Source organism: Cornus florida, unplaced genomic scaffold (genome assembly GCF_030987335.1).
Source record: "Cornus florida cultivar Cherokee Brave unplaced genomic scaffold, ASM3098733v1 CherokeeBrave_3.0.0_Hap2_Chr01, whole genome shotgun sequence".
Lineage (NCBI taxonomy): Eukaryota > Viridiplantae > Streptophyta > Magnoliopsida > Cornales > Cornaceae > Cornus > Cornus florida.
The window spans coordinates 75,354,204-75,369,496 of NW_026775571.1; the positions used below are offsets into that span (position 1 = coordinate 75,354,204).

The 15,293-nt window shown below is 34.6% G+C and overlaps 1 protein-coding gene across 2 annotated transcripts; it reads right to left on the reverse strand.

Annotated features, from left to right (window-relative positions):
- Window positions 1–488: 488 nt before the first annotated feature.
- Window positions 489–12,755, reverse strand: LOC132301444 (3beta-hydroxysteroid-dehydrogenase/decarboxylase). 2 transcript variants are annotated; one of them, XM_059798702.1, is made up of 13 exons: window positions 12,394–12,755; window positions 11,242–11,331; window positions 11,003–11,136; window positions 10,725–10,895; window positions 10,166–10,282; window positions 9,985–10,064; window positions 9,226–9,424; window positions 5,129–5,246; window positions 4,133–4,307; window positions 3,405–3,561; window positions 1,432–1,498; window positions 1,124–1,337; window positions 489–908 (listed from the first exon to the last, which is right to left on the reverse strand). In XM_059798702.1, the coding sequence occupies exons 1-12, from the start codon at window positions 12,629–12,631 to the stop codon at window positions 1,132–1,134; spliced, it is 1,752 nt and encodes a 583-aa protein (XP_059654685.1). In that variant the 5' UTR covers window positions 12,632–12,755; the 3' UTR covers window positions 489–908; window positions 1,124–1,131. The 2 variants fall into 2 exon arrangements, with proteins under 2 accessions (XP_059654685.1, XP_059654680.1); XM_059798697.1 differs by lacking the exon at window positions 489–908 and having other exon boundaries at window positions 958–1,337.
- Window positions 12,756–15,293: the final 2,538 nt, after the last annotated feature.

The window sequence follows — 15,293 nt, forward strand, 5'->3', positions numbered from 1 at the left end:
GGGACCATTGTGAGAGACACTTACATTAGTAGTGGGACCCATTCCCATTTGTCGAGTATTCAGGCCGAACCAGCGCCAGAATCCTTTTTCTGTGACCCTTACAGTGCTACAAACTCAAACTGGCTTATTCTTTACATTAGATCATTTAGCACCCTTTGATGTCAATGATCAACTTTTCATGATTCGTTTTTCTATTCTGATAAAAGCATTCAATGTGTAAAAGGCTCGTTAATATAAATATATGTTTTTTTTTTTTTTTTTGGCAAATAAAATATATGTTCAATCACTTAGGAAATCGTAGTATATTAGTATCAGCATCAAACAGAACTTTTGCAGCTAATAACCAAGCGGCAAGTTAAACAGCACTTTTTACAACCAAACCGTTTCACAACTCATCAATAACACATTTTCAACAAATCTTTCATCGATAATCACTTTTCTGCAAACCGAAGCTTCGCCAAGTGGGTACCAATTAAACAAGAGATATGGCAGAAAATTTGATTCATTGACAAGAGATCAAACCATCTCGTTTTAGTTTCATGGTACCTTTGCAGCTGCAGAATAAACCAATTCAAAGATGGGAAATTCTTTTCATCCCTCAACAAAATTCAGAACTTCGAAACGAACGCAAAACTATACAATGTTATATACTCGTAACAGAAACATAAAAGTAGTCCCTGTATGCCTGATGTCGTACTTCAGATGTCTATTTCTTGATGGAAGCCATATAATACATTAGAACAAATAATGAAATGACCGGCTCATTCTGCAAAAAAGATTCACACATGCTTTCAATTTTCCCCGTGGACAAAATTGGCCATTGAACCCCCAACCATCTCTAGTTTTCTGGATCGATCAGTCCTAATCCAATAGGTAGCATAACCTCCTCACTAAGATATAATACATTTCTGAGAAAAGAACAATTTGGTGAATAATGGGAATTTAACTTCAGTTCCATGACATTAAAAGATATCATACAGCATTGGAGGATAGTAGAAAAGCAAGAAACTTGTACTATTACTAGATTGCCTCAACTACATAGCTTGTACAGCGACTGGTTCAGTTAGCAAATTGAATATCTACAGTGGAAAATTGAACAGAAAAAAGCGGTGTGTTGACTCACTTGGCCTTTTATCCAAAATGCTTTGCCATAGCAGGCCTTTGCCTTTCATGCAAGGTTCCATAGCTATGGAGAAATGAAGTCATGTTTGTGGGAAGATTCCTCATCAATAATCCCATGATTTCCCTTGTGCTGTTGAACAGGACCTTCGTAATTGCATCAATTTCCACCTCATATTGCTCGTAAACAAAAAATGAAGTGAATGCAAGGACCAACGCTGCATTTATTTCAAATAAAGTCAAATAATAGTTATAATAACAACAATAAGAATAATGTAATACATATCTTGAATGGAAACCAGTATTTCATACCTGCACCAATTGCAACTGTCAAGTATTGCGACAGCATCAAATTGAGGAAATAGAGAGAAAGCGCTACCTGCATTGGTTGAGAAACTATTAGAAATGCAAATCTTTGATTCCGCATTCAAGTAGAACTTTCTTTCCTTTGATATCTGTGACTTTGTGCTAACACCAGGAGTAGCACAGACAGAGAGTCCAAGCAAATAATTCGCTCTAATACTAGCTCAGATATATATATATATATATGGTAATTGTGATTAAACAACTATGTTATTTAAAGAATTTATGAAACTAAATATAAATAAACATAGACATCAATGCATTTGAAACACATGTCAACAGAAGGGTCAACGATTCAGATTTCAGACAATACCTCCAATTAAACTTTAAGTTAAAAAGAAACTGCTAATACGAGTTAGCTGAATTTAAAGTAGGTTAAACCAATACTGTCTTGAAATCTTGACTAGACATGCAACAATCCATAGTGCATGTCCTGGTCCCTAGAAATGTACCAGAAGGATGATGGTTCATGACACTATTAATATTATCATATTCCCCGAGGCTGTTGCTTGTAATCACTGTGTTTGTATGGGGTTCAGCGTAACGAGGAGTCATGTTTGTGCAGTGGGCCCACAGTGAGTGTAGGACCTGGTGGACACCTGAGCTGTCACCACAGGCCAAGGAACTATAAATGATCACTTGTCGAGGTTACGAGGTTATGAGGTTTCAGGCTGGACTTACTGTTCTTTTTCTCTCAGCTTTCTCTCTCTGGGGGTCTTATATCAGCTCTCTGGGATTGGTGAATCCCTTTAAAGGAACATCAACTGCTCCTTCTATGCTACTTTGGCAAAGGGCAAGGACCTCTGGGCAATTGTCACAACTATAGCTAAAAGGAAGAGCGAAGGAGACTGATTGGGAGGGGTTCAGGGCATTAGGTCTGACAGTCTCGTGGCTCAAGGGCGGCATGTCAGATTGACAAGAGGCCTGCATTTATTGTGATTGACCTTCATTTAATGAGGGTCCTCCATTTCCTATAGGAGCTGGGTTAGTGATTGATCCTCATTAAATGAGAGTCGTCCACTATCTAGAGGGGTTGGGAAATCTAACAATAGAATATCCATCAGAAATGCAGAACATTTCTACAAGATCTCAAACATCTCAGACACGCTTCTATTTCAGCTGCAAAAGCAGTATCGTCAGCTGAGGAATCAATTATCCATCAGCCAAGCAAATGGTTCACCCCTATCAGAAAATATATTTCAAATTCTGTCTAAATAGTTGGCAAAAAGATTGCAATATTGTGCCCCTACCTTAAAATGCAAAGAATAATTAACACCACTTCAGATTTTTCTAGTAAAAATATGTCATTACCCGGTGTTGATTCTGCCTATATGGGTGATTGGACGGATAGACTAGAGACAGACCTAATTTTAAACATTAATTTACACAAAGCAAACTGACATTTTTTCACTTGCTAACCAAACAATAATAACTGCACCACGCCAAACTTTTTAAGCAAAAATGCAAGCAAAATTTCTGCATTTATGGACATCAAGATGGTTTAGATAATTTCATCAAGTACCACAAAGAGGTGGAAGACAAGAAATGAGGTTTAAGCATAGCATCAAAAATGTCGCCTACTCATGAGAAATCCTTGTTCAAAAGCTCTGTAATCAAACAGTTGCAATATCAGAATTCAATTGTTAAACGAAGATCATTTTGAACAGGTGTCTACTTGTATACGGTGAGCGGACACCCTGAACTTATATTTGCAAATTAAAAGAATGTCAATGATGCAATAACTCATAGCAAAGTGGTATGACATCTGTTTACGTTCGGATGGAGGGAACTCGATCTTGTGATTTACTTTCAAATGAAATAAAATAAATAAAATAGTAAGCATACAAATTTTAATTGCAACACAAATCAAACAATTTTATCCAGAACCAAGCAAAAATTTCACTATTTCAGTAGCTGCAAACCTTTAAAAAAATATTCCAATCCTCTCCTTGAGCCAATGACCTTGTTACATGAATCACACTGTTCCACATATATGCTATGCTTGTAATTGAATTTCTCATATCTACTTCTGAGATCTGAAAACAGGATAAGGATATCCTCGGAATTGTGAAGCCAAACCTGTTGCAAAGGTATCATAGTCAATAAACCTGAAACAGTTTTTGGACCGAACAGGTAATACTAAACAAGCATGCAGAACTTAAGAGGTCAACCAAATTAAGCTTGAAAAAGCGCAGTGATAGAATCATTTACGCACAAGTGTCAATGCTATATCAAGGCTTGCTTAGGTTATAGACAATCAACTCCATAATATGGGTCATTCAACAGGTCAAATTCTAACTGCTAAGTATATTATGAAGCTCACATAAAAAGTAATAAAACAAGGAATAAAGAGTTCATAACCTACAACATTCAAATAATTATGAGCAACCTTAATAAGTAGTAGGTTTTCCATCACCCAATAAAAAAGAAAAACAAATACACAAAAAATAAGACGGGCATTAAGCAAAAGAATTTGTCCAAGTCCAAGAGAAATCAAGCAAGCATACTGAAAGCTGGGAAAAAAGAATTATCTGCTACAAGATGCAGTGATGTCAAATGATGTCACGAAACCCAACAGGCATAGAAATATGTGTTCTCAAGACTAAACAAAGTTACCCAACAAAGATATTTGTTATTTGTCAATACTTACACATTCGAAGGAAGAATACCATATCCGTAAAGGAAAATTGCAAAAAGCAGCAGAAGCTTAGCTGCAGACGAGACAAAAGTTCTTCCGCAGAGGAAAAACCAATAAAACAGCAGAACCAGGACAAGAAAATATGTAAATGTTTTCTTCTCATCTCTCCAGAGTAAAATTTCTGCAACTGCACTAACATAACTGAAGGTCAATATTATAGTAAAAAAGAATGTATAAACATTTTTTACCAGTAAATAACGTATTATCATTTTATAATGCAAAAGACTATCTGAATGCATGTTCTTAGAAAGTATCATGCCATCACCTAGACAAATTCTGATTGTGTTGAATTGTTCAAGAAACTGTAAAGAAGTGGCTGTCAATAATCATCTGTTGGCGTAATTTACTTGATCTGAATGTGGGAGTTGATGGATGTAATGTTTACTAAAGTCTTTAACTGTGGTAAATTGATCATGTGGCTATCAGGAACAAAAATTGCAAGAAACAAATATTCACCCTAGTTTCAGGAGACAGATAAATGAAATTAAAAACAACCTTTATTTGCTAATATATTGTGATAGGATTTAATGCATCAGTGAGCAGATGATTTTAACAAATTCAATCGAATTTGGACTAAACCAAACCACAGCCCAGGGATATGAATAGCTAAGACAGTGCTGGTCATGTCATTGTGCTTTCTCGTGTCTATTGTCAGTAAGCCCATATCAAGGACATTTAATTCAAAGGAAAAAACTAAGCCCAGGACAAAAACCAACGGATTCATATGTATAGCCAACATGGTTTGACAGGGTTTACGATTAATCTACCAAACAGCCCAAGTAATTAAAGCTTCCACCCAAGTACATTTCTTCACATTTGAAGTGTTCAAACTACAAACTTCAGTCACAAAATGTAAAATTGCTATCACTGCAGAGCTCAAAATAAGGCATCATATAACTTATAAAATAAAATAAAATAAGGCATCATATAATGAAATAAGTTTCCAACCTTTCCCACTGCCTAGCAGCTTTTCCACTTTTGATTCTTCATCAGAATCAATGCATCTCTTACTATATGGGTCTTCAGCTAAATGTGAGAATGACTCAGTAGTTAACTTCACCCCTTCCTGTAAATCAGCAACAAATGCAGAAAAAAAGCAGAATATAGTTAAAGATTGCATTTTCCAGATCTGTCAAGTTAATCATCAATACTGTACACACTTGTTTTATTGTTTCATTGAGATAAACTTTGGATCTTCAAGAGACCTTAGTATGTCTAGAACTCAGTAGGAAAACCATAGCAGGCTACAGCTTGTATTATTTCCCTTCAATAGAATAGAATCATACAAATATAGGATTGTGTTTGTATCTGTAACTTAACTATTGTGAGCATAGAGATTCTAGGAAAGATTCCTAAATTATCCTTTCTTCACTGTTTCTGTTCTTAGTTGCTATAGTTCAGTTACTCTTTATAGCCCCTTTTAGCCCTGATACCTACATGTACCAAATGTCTGAATAAATCTCGACCCATTCTCTTACATGTTGGCCTTTACTTTATAGTTTATACTGGAGTATCAAATACTTGCTGTCTAGGGCTTCCAACATACTTTCCATGAATTTCCAGTGGCAGTCACCTATCACTACGCAATCAAAACCAATATTAACCACTTTTCATCAACAAATTTTATATCCACCTTTTCAGAACCTAACTCCAGAAATTTTCTATACCTAAAGCCCAGCACAAATCTAATCTTCTACAGCATTATTTTAAGTTTCCATCAGCTTGGTCTCCAAGGCTTAGAGGATCCTATTGTTTCACATAGTTGTTCTGATCTCGAGACTATAAAGGCACCATGAATACCTTAGAGTTTAGATTAAATGAATGTCGTAAGAATAAAATATATGTGAAGAGAGAAATGAAGTGAGTAGAACACAAATATTACGTGGTTTAGCTACTAGCCTACATCTACAGCACAAAGAGCCCAAATGTCTACATCACTCTTATAATACTCTCTTTTTCATACACAATACAATAGTAAAAGCTCCTCTATATAAGAGAAAAAATGATAAGAATGGAAAGAGAGAAAATAGGAAACAAGGAAGATTTTTCTCCACTGATTCCTCTAGTAACAGTAAATCTTCAATAGGAAACAACGTGGAAGGATTTTCCTCCACTGATTCCTCCATCAAATCTTCAATAATCTCCCTCAAGTCGGAGCATGAATGGTCAACAAATGACAAGTGCGAATGATGAAGAGAGAAGAGAGATGGCGAAGAACAATGCTACCGAACACATCGGCAGCCCAAACAAGTCAACAAAAACTGCCAGAGACATGGCAAAGGCAAAGAACAATGCTACCAAACATACTGGCAGTCCAAACAAGTCAATAAAACTGTCGGAGACACTGCAAAGATGAAGACGATCTACCAAACACACCAGCAGCCCAAACAAGTCAACAAAAACTGCTGGAGACATGGCAAAAGCAAAGAACAATGCTACCGAATACGCCGGCAACCCAAACAAGTCACAACTAGCACTGAGAAACCCTTAACATCATTTCAAGGGAATACCCCAAAATAGTGGTCCAAACCTAGGAAGAGAAATTAGGCTCTGATACCATTTTGTAAATAATAAAATAGAAGTGAAGAGAGAAATGAAACGAGTAGAAAACACAAATATTACATGATTCAGCCACTAGGGCCTACATCCATGGCACAAAGAGCCCGAAGGGCTACATCACTTTTATAATAATGAATGATAGGATGGATTCAATTTTAAGACTTACGGCTTTGCTGAATGCTATTTTGAAGGAGGCTATTACAGTTGCTATTCTTGTTAAGTGTAGGACCTGCATGTATATAGGTATGTTTATGGAGATGGAGGTTATCGCTTGTAAAATAATGGAGATCCCATGATGTTAGGTCAGGGTGTAGACTGAAGCAACCTCAATACAGAGAAGGAATAGCAATGACGGAGATCCCTGCGTACCACTGTCCTTTCTTTTCTTCTAATACTTGTTCAATAAAGTAGGACCCCAATTTCTACGTATATGGGAGTGCAGAGGAAAACTGGCCATAGCGACTGCACCGTAGGAGCTATATGGCTAAAGAGATGTTGCCAAGCTAAGAAGCATGGATTCAAACACGGCAAAAGGACAAAATACTAAACGATACAACAAATTCTTAAAAAATAGGATATGAATACGCAATGACAAGGCAATATATATTTTTATAAATGCACATATGTATTAAAATCAATATATATGTGTCCATAGATAAATTTAAATAATAATTTTTTATGTTATATATATTGTTTCATTTCTTTATAAAATATTATGATTAACAAACAAAATAAGAGTTAAAAGTTATATTGCATGGATGAATTTTAGACTAAATCGTGATAAAAGTTAAGAGCGAGGCTCAAACGGGTTGGCAGGTGAAACACGAACACAGCATGTTTAAATAACATGTCAATTTGGGTCAACAATCATAATTACAACCCGAACACGATCAAGCCAAATCTAGACCCACTAATTCCGTGTCTTACCAAGCATTGCCACCCCAACCAAAACCCATTCAAAATCTATAATAGAAACCAATATCTCCTGCATGTACAAGTGTCAAACTTCAAACAAAGCATAACAATAGCACCATTTAAATAATATTCACTGGAATTGATTTAACAGATAAGTATGGCAGAAGAAAAAATTCCAAAAACTTAGTTTAAATCACACGGTCACAATCTCATTGGTTAGCGAAGCAAAGAAATTGAAAATATATAAATTTATATAACAGACAAAAGAAAAATCAACCCAGAAATGGAAAGATGCTCGAAAACTAAAGGTTGAGATTGTCAGTAGTGATTTCTTGAGACTATTGGTAGCAAGATGTAGAGATCCGTCAGCGTCGCAGTGAACAGACTGATGGTGTAACAAGGCTTCGCAAAAGATCTAAGGTTGAGAGAGATGAAACAAGATCTAAGGTTGAGAGAGATGAAACAAGATCTAAGGTTGAGAGGGATGACTGAGAGTGAGAGAGGAGTGAAAGAGATGAATACACACCTGTGAGAGTACTGAGAGATCCCATTTCGTTGAGATAGATGAGTGAGAGAGAGATATATTTGTTTGCTATTTGGGTCTGTCTTAAACAACAGAGATCCCGTTTTTTTAAATTGGCCCCAATAACAGCAGCACAGAATTTTGGCAGCATCGTTTGGATGCTGCCCAAATTCCACAACGGTGCTTTTAACTTATATAAAGCAGAAGTGCAGTTACCGAATGTGTTTTATGCTCCTGTTTCTCCTTCATTTTTTTTTTTTTCATTTTGGCATCATAAAACGGAAAACAAAAGCAGTTACCAGAGGCACCTATGTTCTAAGTTCAGTGATCACATTTTCACACGTGTTTAAGAAGTGTCAACAATAAGGGCTAGTTCAGTGCATGAGGCTCCCGCCATTGCGGGTCTAGGAAAGGTCAAATGTATGCAGCCTTACCTCCGCATGTGGAGATACTGTTTTCCATTTTGAACCCGTGGCCTCTATGTCACAATGGAGCAACCTTACCGTTGCTTCAAGGTCTTCCCTCATTTAAAATGTTTTTGAAATTAATAATCTATCTCTTAAAATGTGGACAAATTTAAAATGCTTCATACACATGTATGGGAATGCTTGAGAAGTGTTGGTGCAGAGAAGTATCCAAAATGGACACAGCTTCTTCTTCAAAGTGTCCTTGCTTATTTTTACTACATTGTATAAGAGGAGCTGCTTGGTTGGACATCAAATAGTATGGAAAGAGTTTAACAAAACAAAATCCAGAAAAGTGATCTTTTACCGATATCAAGAGAAAATACAAAGCTAGAAATAATTAGTAGCAACTTACAAGAAATTAGATAATACAAGCTATTTCTATTTTTCCAAAAATCATTGGAAAAGAATTCAGTTCAATTTTTCAGGTAGAAAAAATTCCCCGTAGACTTCTCAAACTATATCTATATGCTAAAGGAAGAGCATTCTTATGGGAAGAAAAATGTTGTAGGAAAAAACAATGGAAGATGAAAGCTTATAAATGACAAAGACACGGACAAAAATAGGAAAGCTAAGAAACTTACTTCCAAGGAGACAACTGGTGAGTATCCCATATGTTTTTTAGCAGCAGCGCAGTTAAAAGTTCTAGTGCATATAGCTAATTGAAAAATTCCATGAACTGACATAGAATTGTCATGTAATCTGTACTCCATCTTAGCATACATCCATTTGGCAATCAAAACAATATACCAGACTATCCATGCAGGAAGTTTGATCATGGGTCTGCAATCAAGAGTGGAAAAACAATTTCAGGGAGCAGTATGACATAATCCAGTACAAGCATTAAAAAAGATATCTACACAGGTTTGCCCTTACTTCATCATGAAAAAGTAATAAGGAAGGTCCCATTGGTATTTGCTCCTCTCCTTCTAAAAGAGTAAGATAAAGGTAAAATAATAATAAAGTTTGCCACCATGACATTTTCCGTTAATCACCAAAATAGTTAGCGATGCAGTGCCAATCACTAACATAATTGGCAATGGCATTAACTCAGCGTGCTAAGTTCTCAGTTATCATGTAACTTCTCATGGAAATAAGTTAAGGCACTAATATTGGATCCCTTAGCAACTTTTAGTGCATTGGGGAATCTGGGGTTCAACTTTCATTGTAAAGGGTTTACTAACTCCAGTCAACATAGAGTGAAAATTAAGCGGGCCAGCTGGTAAAATATTTCACAATCACATCATCAAGAATGCGAACTATCCGTGAATGAATTTCCATAAAATGAACTAACAGTTTGAAACCGAAAATTCTCACATTAAAATTTTAGATGTCTTCTTTACCTCTGATACCCCAAGCCTTCCAGAATGAGAGAGACAAAATCCCAGAACTTCACTGGCTCAAGATTTGTGATGAAAAAAGCCTACAATATGAATAGGATAGAATATCCTTTTTATGAATAGATCATAACAGATATTTAAAAATAATCAATGATACCCAAAAGAGTTCGGTATCGGTAAGTACCTTTCCGGACACAGAAACCATTCGAGAGCATAGAGCTTCTTCTGCACAGATATGGGCATGGGCAACATTCTCCACATAGGTGAACTCAGACATGTTTTCCCCACTTCCTATAATAAACTGAAATGAGAAACCATATTACTTATTCAAAGAGACTTAAGTAAGAAAGTCCTATGTACTCCAATATATGATTTGAGAAAATCTATGTGAATAAACAAACAGCAATCAGCAGCAGTTCCAAGGATGATTGCAAATTTCAGTTGTGTAGCAGCTAAACTCTCAATTAAAAATGCTTTTCTCATTTTGTTTCCTTTATTTTGGGTAAGATAGTCATCATATGCAAGATAGACTATACGTACAAGAATTGAATATTAAATAGGGGCAAGAAGATCTAAAACAAACAAACAAACAAATAAGCAAATGGCATCTATAAAAGCTTATATTCAATGAAAATTTAACATGTAACTGTCACATCCTATAACTAATTAGCGCATTCAAAATTACTGCAGTTGAAGTAAATGAAGCCACATATCAAAATGAAGTACAAAAATAGCATACAAACCTTTGCCCAACTAGATTTTGCTTTATTCACTAAAAATGGTACAAGTTGTGTATCTCCAGGTCCAAAGACATTGCTAGGACGAAGGGCACATGTTAAAAGGCCATTAATATCGTTAGCAAACAGGATCAGTGCCTCTGCTTGGGCCTTGAGGTCACTCAGCATGTCATCAAACTGTATTAGTGTACACAAATCAGCAGAATAAAGGAGTCTTAGTGAGGAAAAGAGCAAAACATGTTCATAACCACATGAAAGAGGAGCTCTCTAAATAAGACACGCACTTTCCGAGGATATGGCAAGGACTCCTCTCCATTCTGTATATCATGCGAACCGTCAAAAACCACATCAGTAGAACTGTTGTATATTAGCCGTTTAACTTTGCACTCTCTGCAAACATTGACAACATTTTTTGCACCTGAATAGAATCACAATTGAAGCAATATTAATCTCCCATGAATGGTCCCTGCGCCAAATAAAATCTTCTAGTAAAGCTAACTTTCTTAACTGAAAGGGAATTTACCTTGAACAATGATCGTGTAGCAAAAATAGAAATCATTTGTGTATGAATTAGTAGCCTCCATATAAAATACAACAGATGAACCCTCAATAGCTGCAAAGGAAAAATATTATGCATGCAGTTAGTTTCTCAGCCCAAATTTTTTTATTACAGCACATAACAAAGGTTAAGGAAGGACTAAAATGTAAGACAATAGTCAATGTTATACATTTTGAAAGCAACATCAAACCAACTACGCCATTTATAATTACATCTACTTACATTTGTGTGATTTTAATGACCTAAAGTCTTGTCTTTCACATCACATTTAAAGAAATAGATCCACCACCAAATGCATGGACACTGAATAAAAAAGGAAGGAGTGGTTTTTTTATCATCATGAAAATGGGGTAAAAATAATAAAATATTACTGCAGTTGTTGCTTAAATTAGTTAGTACTCCATTTGGAAGAGAGGAAATGGTAGGGAAAAAAAAAAAAACAGAAGTTGATATATCTTGAAGTAGAAGTAAATGAAACAAAATCATAAAAAATCAGTTTTCATCGAAGTAAATAAGCCACTCAACTACCCTATAAAAGCATCAGGCATTGTTGAGGTAGGTTGTTCATTGTGCCAGTTGAAACAAATAATATTTTAAAATTAAATTCCTTTAATTTTACAAATATCTATCAGCAATCAAAAGAGGGTGAGTGGCCCAAATATGTTAAATTGAAGGGGTAAAATTCACAAACAGAAAGCACTTGAGACTAATTAACCATACCACTCATAACTTCACCCCCATAAGTGAGACAGAGATAGTTCTACATTCAAAGTTCAAGAATAGTTTCAAGAAGATAAATAAATTTACCAACAAACTGAATTTACAAATCCCTGATCCTCTATCTAAACGCCCAGAAAACGAATGAACAAACAAGAAAATACAATAGTTATATGTATTCAATTGTTTTCATACTTATAATATACCCCAACAGTTTGTAATAAGGTCCATTCAACTTTCTTGCGTCCTTCATAAAGAAAAACTCATTAACTTCCTTTCTTGTATTTTTCTCACCAACCAAACAGAACCCAAACTCAGTCGAAACTTCAACATATAACAACGATCACAAATAGAACAAATTGACAATAACTATAAATATATATATATATATATATACACCTTTGATGATTTGAGGTTTATTGCGAACATCGACATGGAAATAGGAAGCGCGATCAGTAGCGAGGGCTTCGGAGAGAATGGAATTGTGCTCAGAGGGATCGAGTTGGAGAGACTGAGCGGAATCGGCGATTCGGACGATCCAATTGCCGAGTTTCAAGAGTCTAAGAACGAGTGTTCTTCCAACGAAGCCTCGGCCTCCTAAGACCACGCAGGTTCTGAGATTATCACCTATCACCATTTTTGTAGAGATCAAGAGAGAGAAAGATCAGTTTTTAGAGAGAGGGAGGGAGAGAGGGAGCGGTTGTGTTGTGCAAGTAGAGTCTCGTTTGTTTGGGAGGCGAGAAAATGCGATTGAGTTTTGATTAAATGGAGGAATATTTGGCGCCGAAGTCAAAACGTCTTAATGGTCTACTTTACCAATGGGGTTGGGACCCAAGAATCAGTCAGATCATCAGATAAATGGTCCATTATCTTGTATTGCCAAATCCTTTCGATGTCGAGCCGATTGTTTGTGGGCCTCGCATGCGACTTCTCTCTATCGGCTCAAGTCGATGTCGGTCATTGTTGTCTCAAATGTACTCTTCTTTATCCGTTTTAGTCGATGTCGGCCTGAAAAGCACAGTCCAATATATATATACATATATATAATGTATATTTATCAAAAGAATAAGAATGTTGAAATTAACCCTCCCCTTAGATTATTTTATTTTATTTTATTTTATTATTATTATTATTTGTCCGATTAACTATCACATATGAGAGAAAGAGGGTACAAAGTTCAAATATGGGTTTCCAGATATGAGGAGCAACTCAATTACTCGAACAATATGACACTTGCATGGTTTTATTAAGTCATTTAGTATTGCTCTTCGAAGAACTCTAGCATAAGAAGAGATGTGAACTCTCATTTTTTTCAAAAAAAATTACTATCATAACACAATCTTTTCATCCCATATGCAAGGACAGAGCCAATGTATGCCAATGGCACGTGCCCTGGCCCTATTTACTATAATAATATATATACTAAATTTATATATATTTAAACGTGTATATGAAAATTTTCATATAATGTCCCCTAAAAGTTTTATTTTCTAAAATTATCTCTTAAATTTTGTATTCCTCTTCTTTATTACTCTTTAAATTTGTTTAATTTCCTTTAAAAAGAGTCAAATTTTCCTTTTTGAATTAAACTCCAATTTTTTTTCCTTTCAAAATTCTTCATTTTTCTTTCCTTTTTAAATTTTTTGTTAACTATTTATCTTTCTTAAATTACTCATTGATTGACATATTAGACATATTATTTTGAGTAATTTTTTTCTTTGTGTCTTAATTTATAAAATCTATATTTATTGTCATGATTATTATTATTATTATTTTTACACTATGCCCTTGAATTTAATTTCTGGCCCTGACCATATGCATCGAAAAAAAAAAAAATCCTTATTCAAAACATTACTAATTGAGTGTAATCCGTTGGGTGGATTAATTCTTCTCCCAAACAACATAAGAATTCCCTAATTGTTCAAAAGGGCAAAAAAAAAAAAAAAAAAACATAATTGGTAAAATTTTACTTTGAAAATACGAAAAAATAGATAATTTGAAATTCTTAATAGATCGACGTAGTTGTTTTGCTCTTTAAAGAGAGTGAATTCGTATCTGGCTCCTATAATCTAAAAAAAAAAAATAAGAAAATTGGTGCATTTTTACTATTGAAACAAACAGTAAAACATATTTTCTGAATATTTTTTAATTATCCAAGACATTTGGAGCAAAGCATATACAATAGGTTTCTTGCTATATTTATTTGGTTAATACAAAAAATATTATTGTACAATAAAACTGACACATTTATTTTGGCGTCCATTTATATTTAGTCGGAATCATTTAGTCGGCGCGTATCTCATGTAAAAAGTTCTCCAGTACAAGAAGAAAGAACCTGATCTGGATGATATCAGTACATTACGAGGGTCTCAATCAGTAAAAGAAAACGACCCCATTAAAAAGTGTTAAATTGTGATCTATTTGACAAAAGAGTCCTCAAGAAAATCTAATTAATGGTTGAGAATAAGTAAAGGAGGGAGGTCAATTATGTAATTGTGGGCAAGCATACAAAATTGGACTTGTGAAGTGTGCCTTTGAACTTAAATGGACAGTGATATGAGATGACAGTGAGGACAGAGACAGATCATATATGAAAAGTAACTTTATTTGTTGAACCCATTCCATCAACCATAGAACTTTCCAACCATAAAAAAACAAAGTTGTTGAACTTCTCACAACAAATGCTTAATAGCCACTCCATATCTTTCCTGATACAAGGTTATATATATATATATATATATATATATATATATATATTTATTAAGTTTAATAGAAGGAAACTCTTTTGGTGTAACTCAGCTTGCAGTCCAATAGGCTAAAAGAGTTTATTTTCAAATCTGCCTTCTTCTTTTTTCCTTAAAAGAAAAAAAAAATTCAAAAGCAACTTTTCCAACTCAATTTTCTAAAATTATGATCAATACACGCTATGGAGTACGGGCAAAGAATTCGGACACGATACAACACAGATACTCAACACGTCAAATTTTAAAAATGTAAGACACAAATACGACATAACCATTACTACTTATAAACATAAATTTTTATTTTTATACATATTATAAAACTTTAATTCATTTATAATTTCTATATTAAGAGTTACTATGAAATAAATTAGAGAATGAAATTATGTCATTATTATAATAATTTTTATATCATTATTTCACTACTTTGTATTCTTCTTATTTTCAAAATTATTTAGTAGACTTGTATTAAAAATATTCAAGAAGTGCTAACAAAGTGTCCAAAAAGTGTCATCGAAGTGTCTGAATTAATAAAATTAATTTTTATTTATAGACACG

What these genes read in the sequence shown, in the direction of transcription:
- LOC132301444 (XM_059798702.1), bottom strand. Translation starts at nt 12,631, where the DNA reads ATGGTGATAGGTGATAATCTCAGAACCTGCGTGGTCTTAGGAGGCCGA. An exon ending in TAAACCTCAAATCATCAAAG is followed by an intron (nt 11,332 to 12,393) that starts GTGTATATATAT and finishes TTTCCTTTGCAG; the next exon opens with CTATTGAGGGTTCATCTGTT. An exon ending in ATTGGAATATTTTTTTAAAG is followed by an intron (nt 1,499 to 3,404) that starts GTTTGCAGCTAC and finishes CAACCAATGCAG; the next exon opens with GTAGCGCTTTCTCTCTATTT.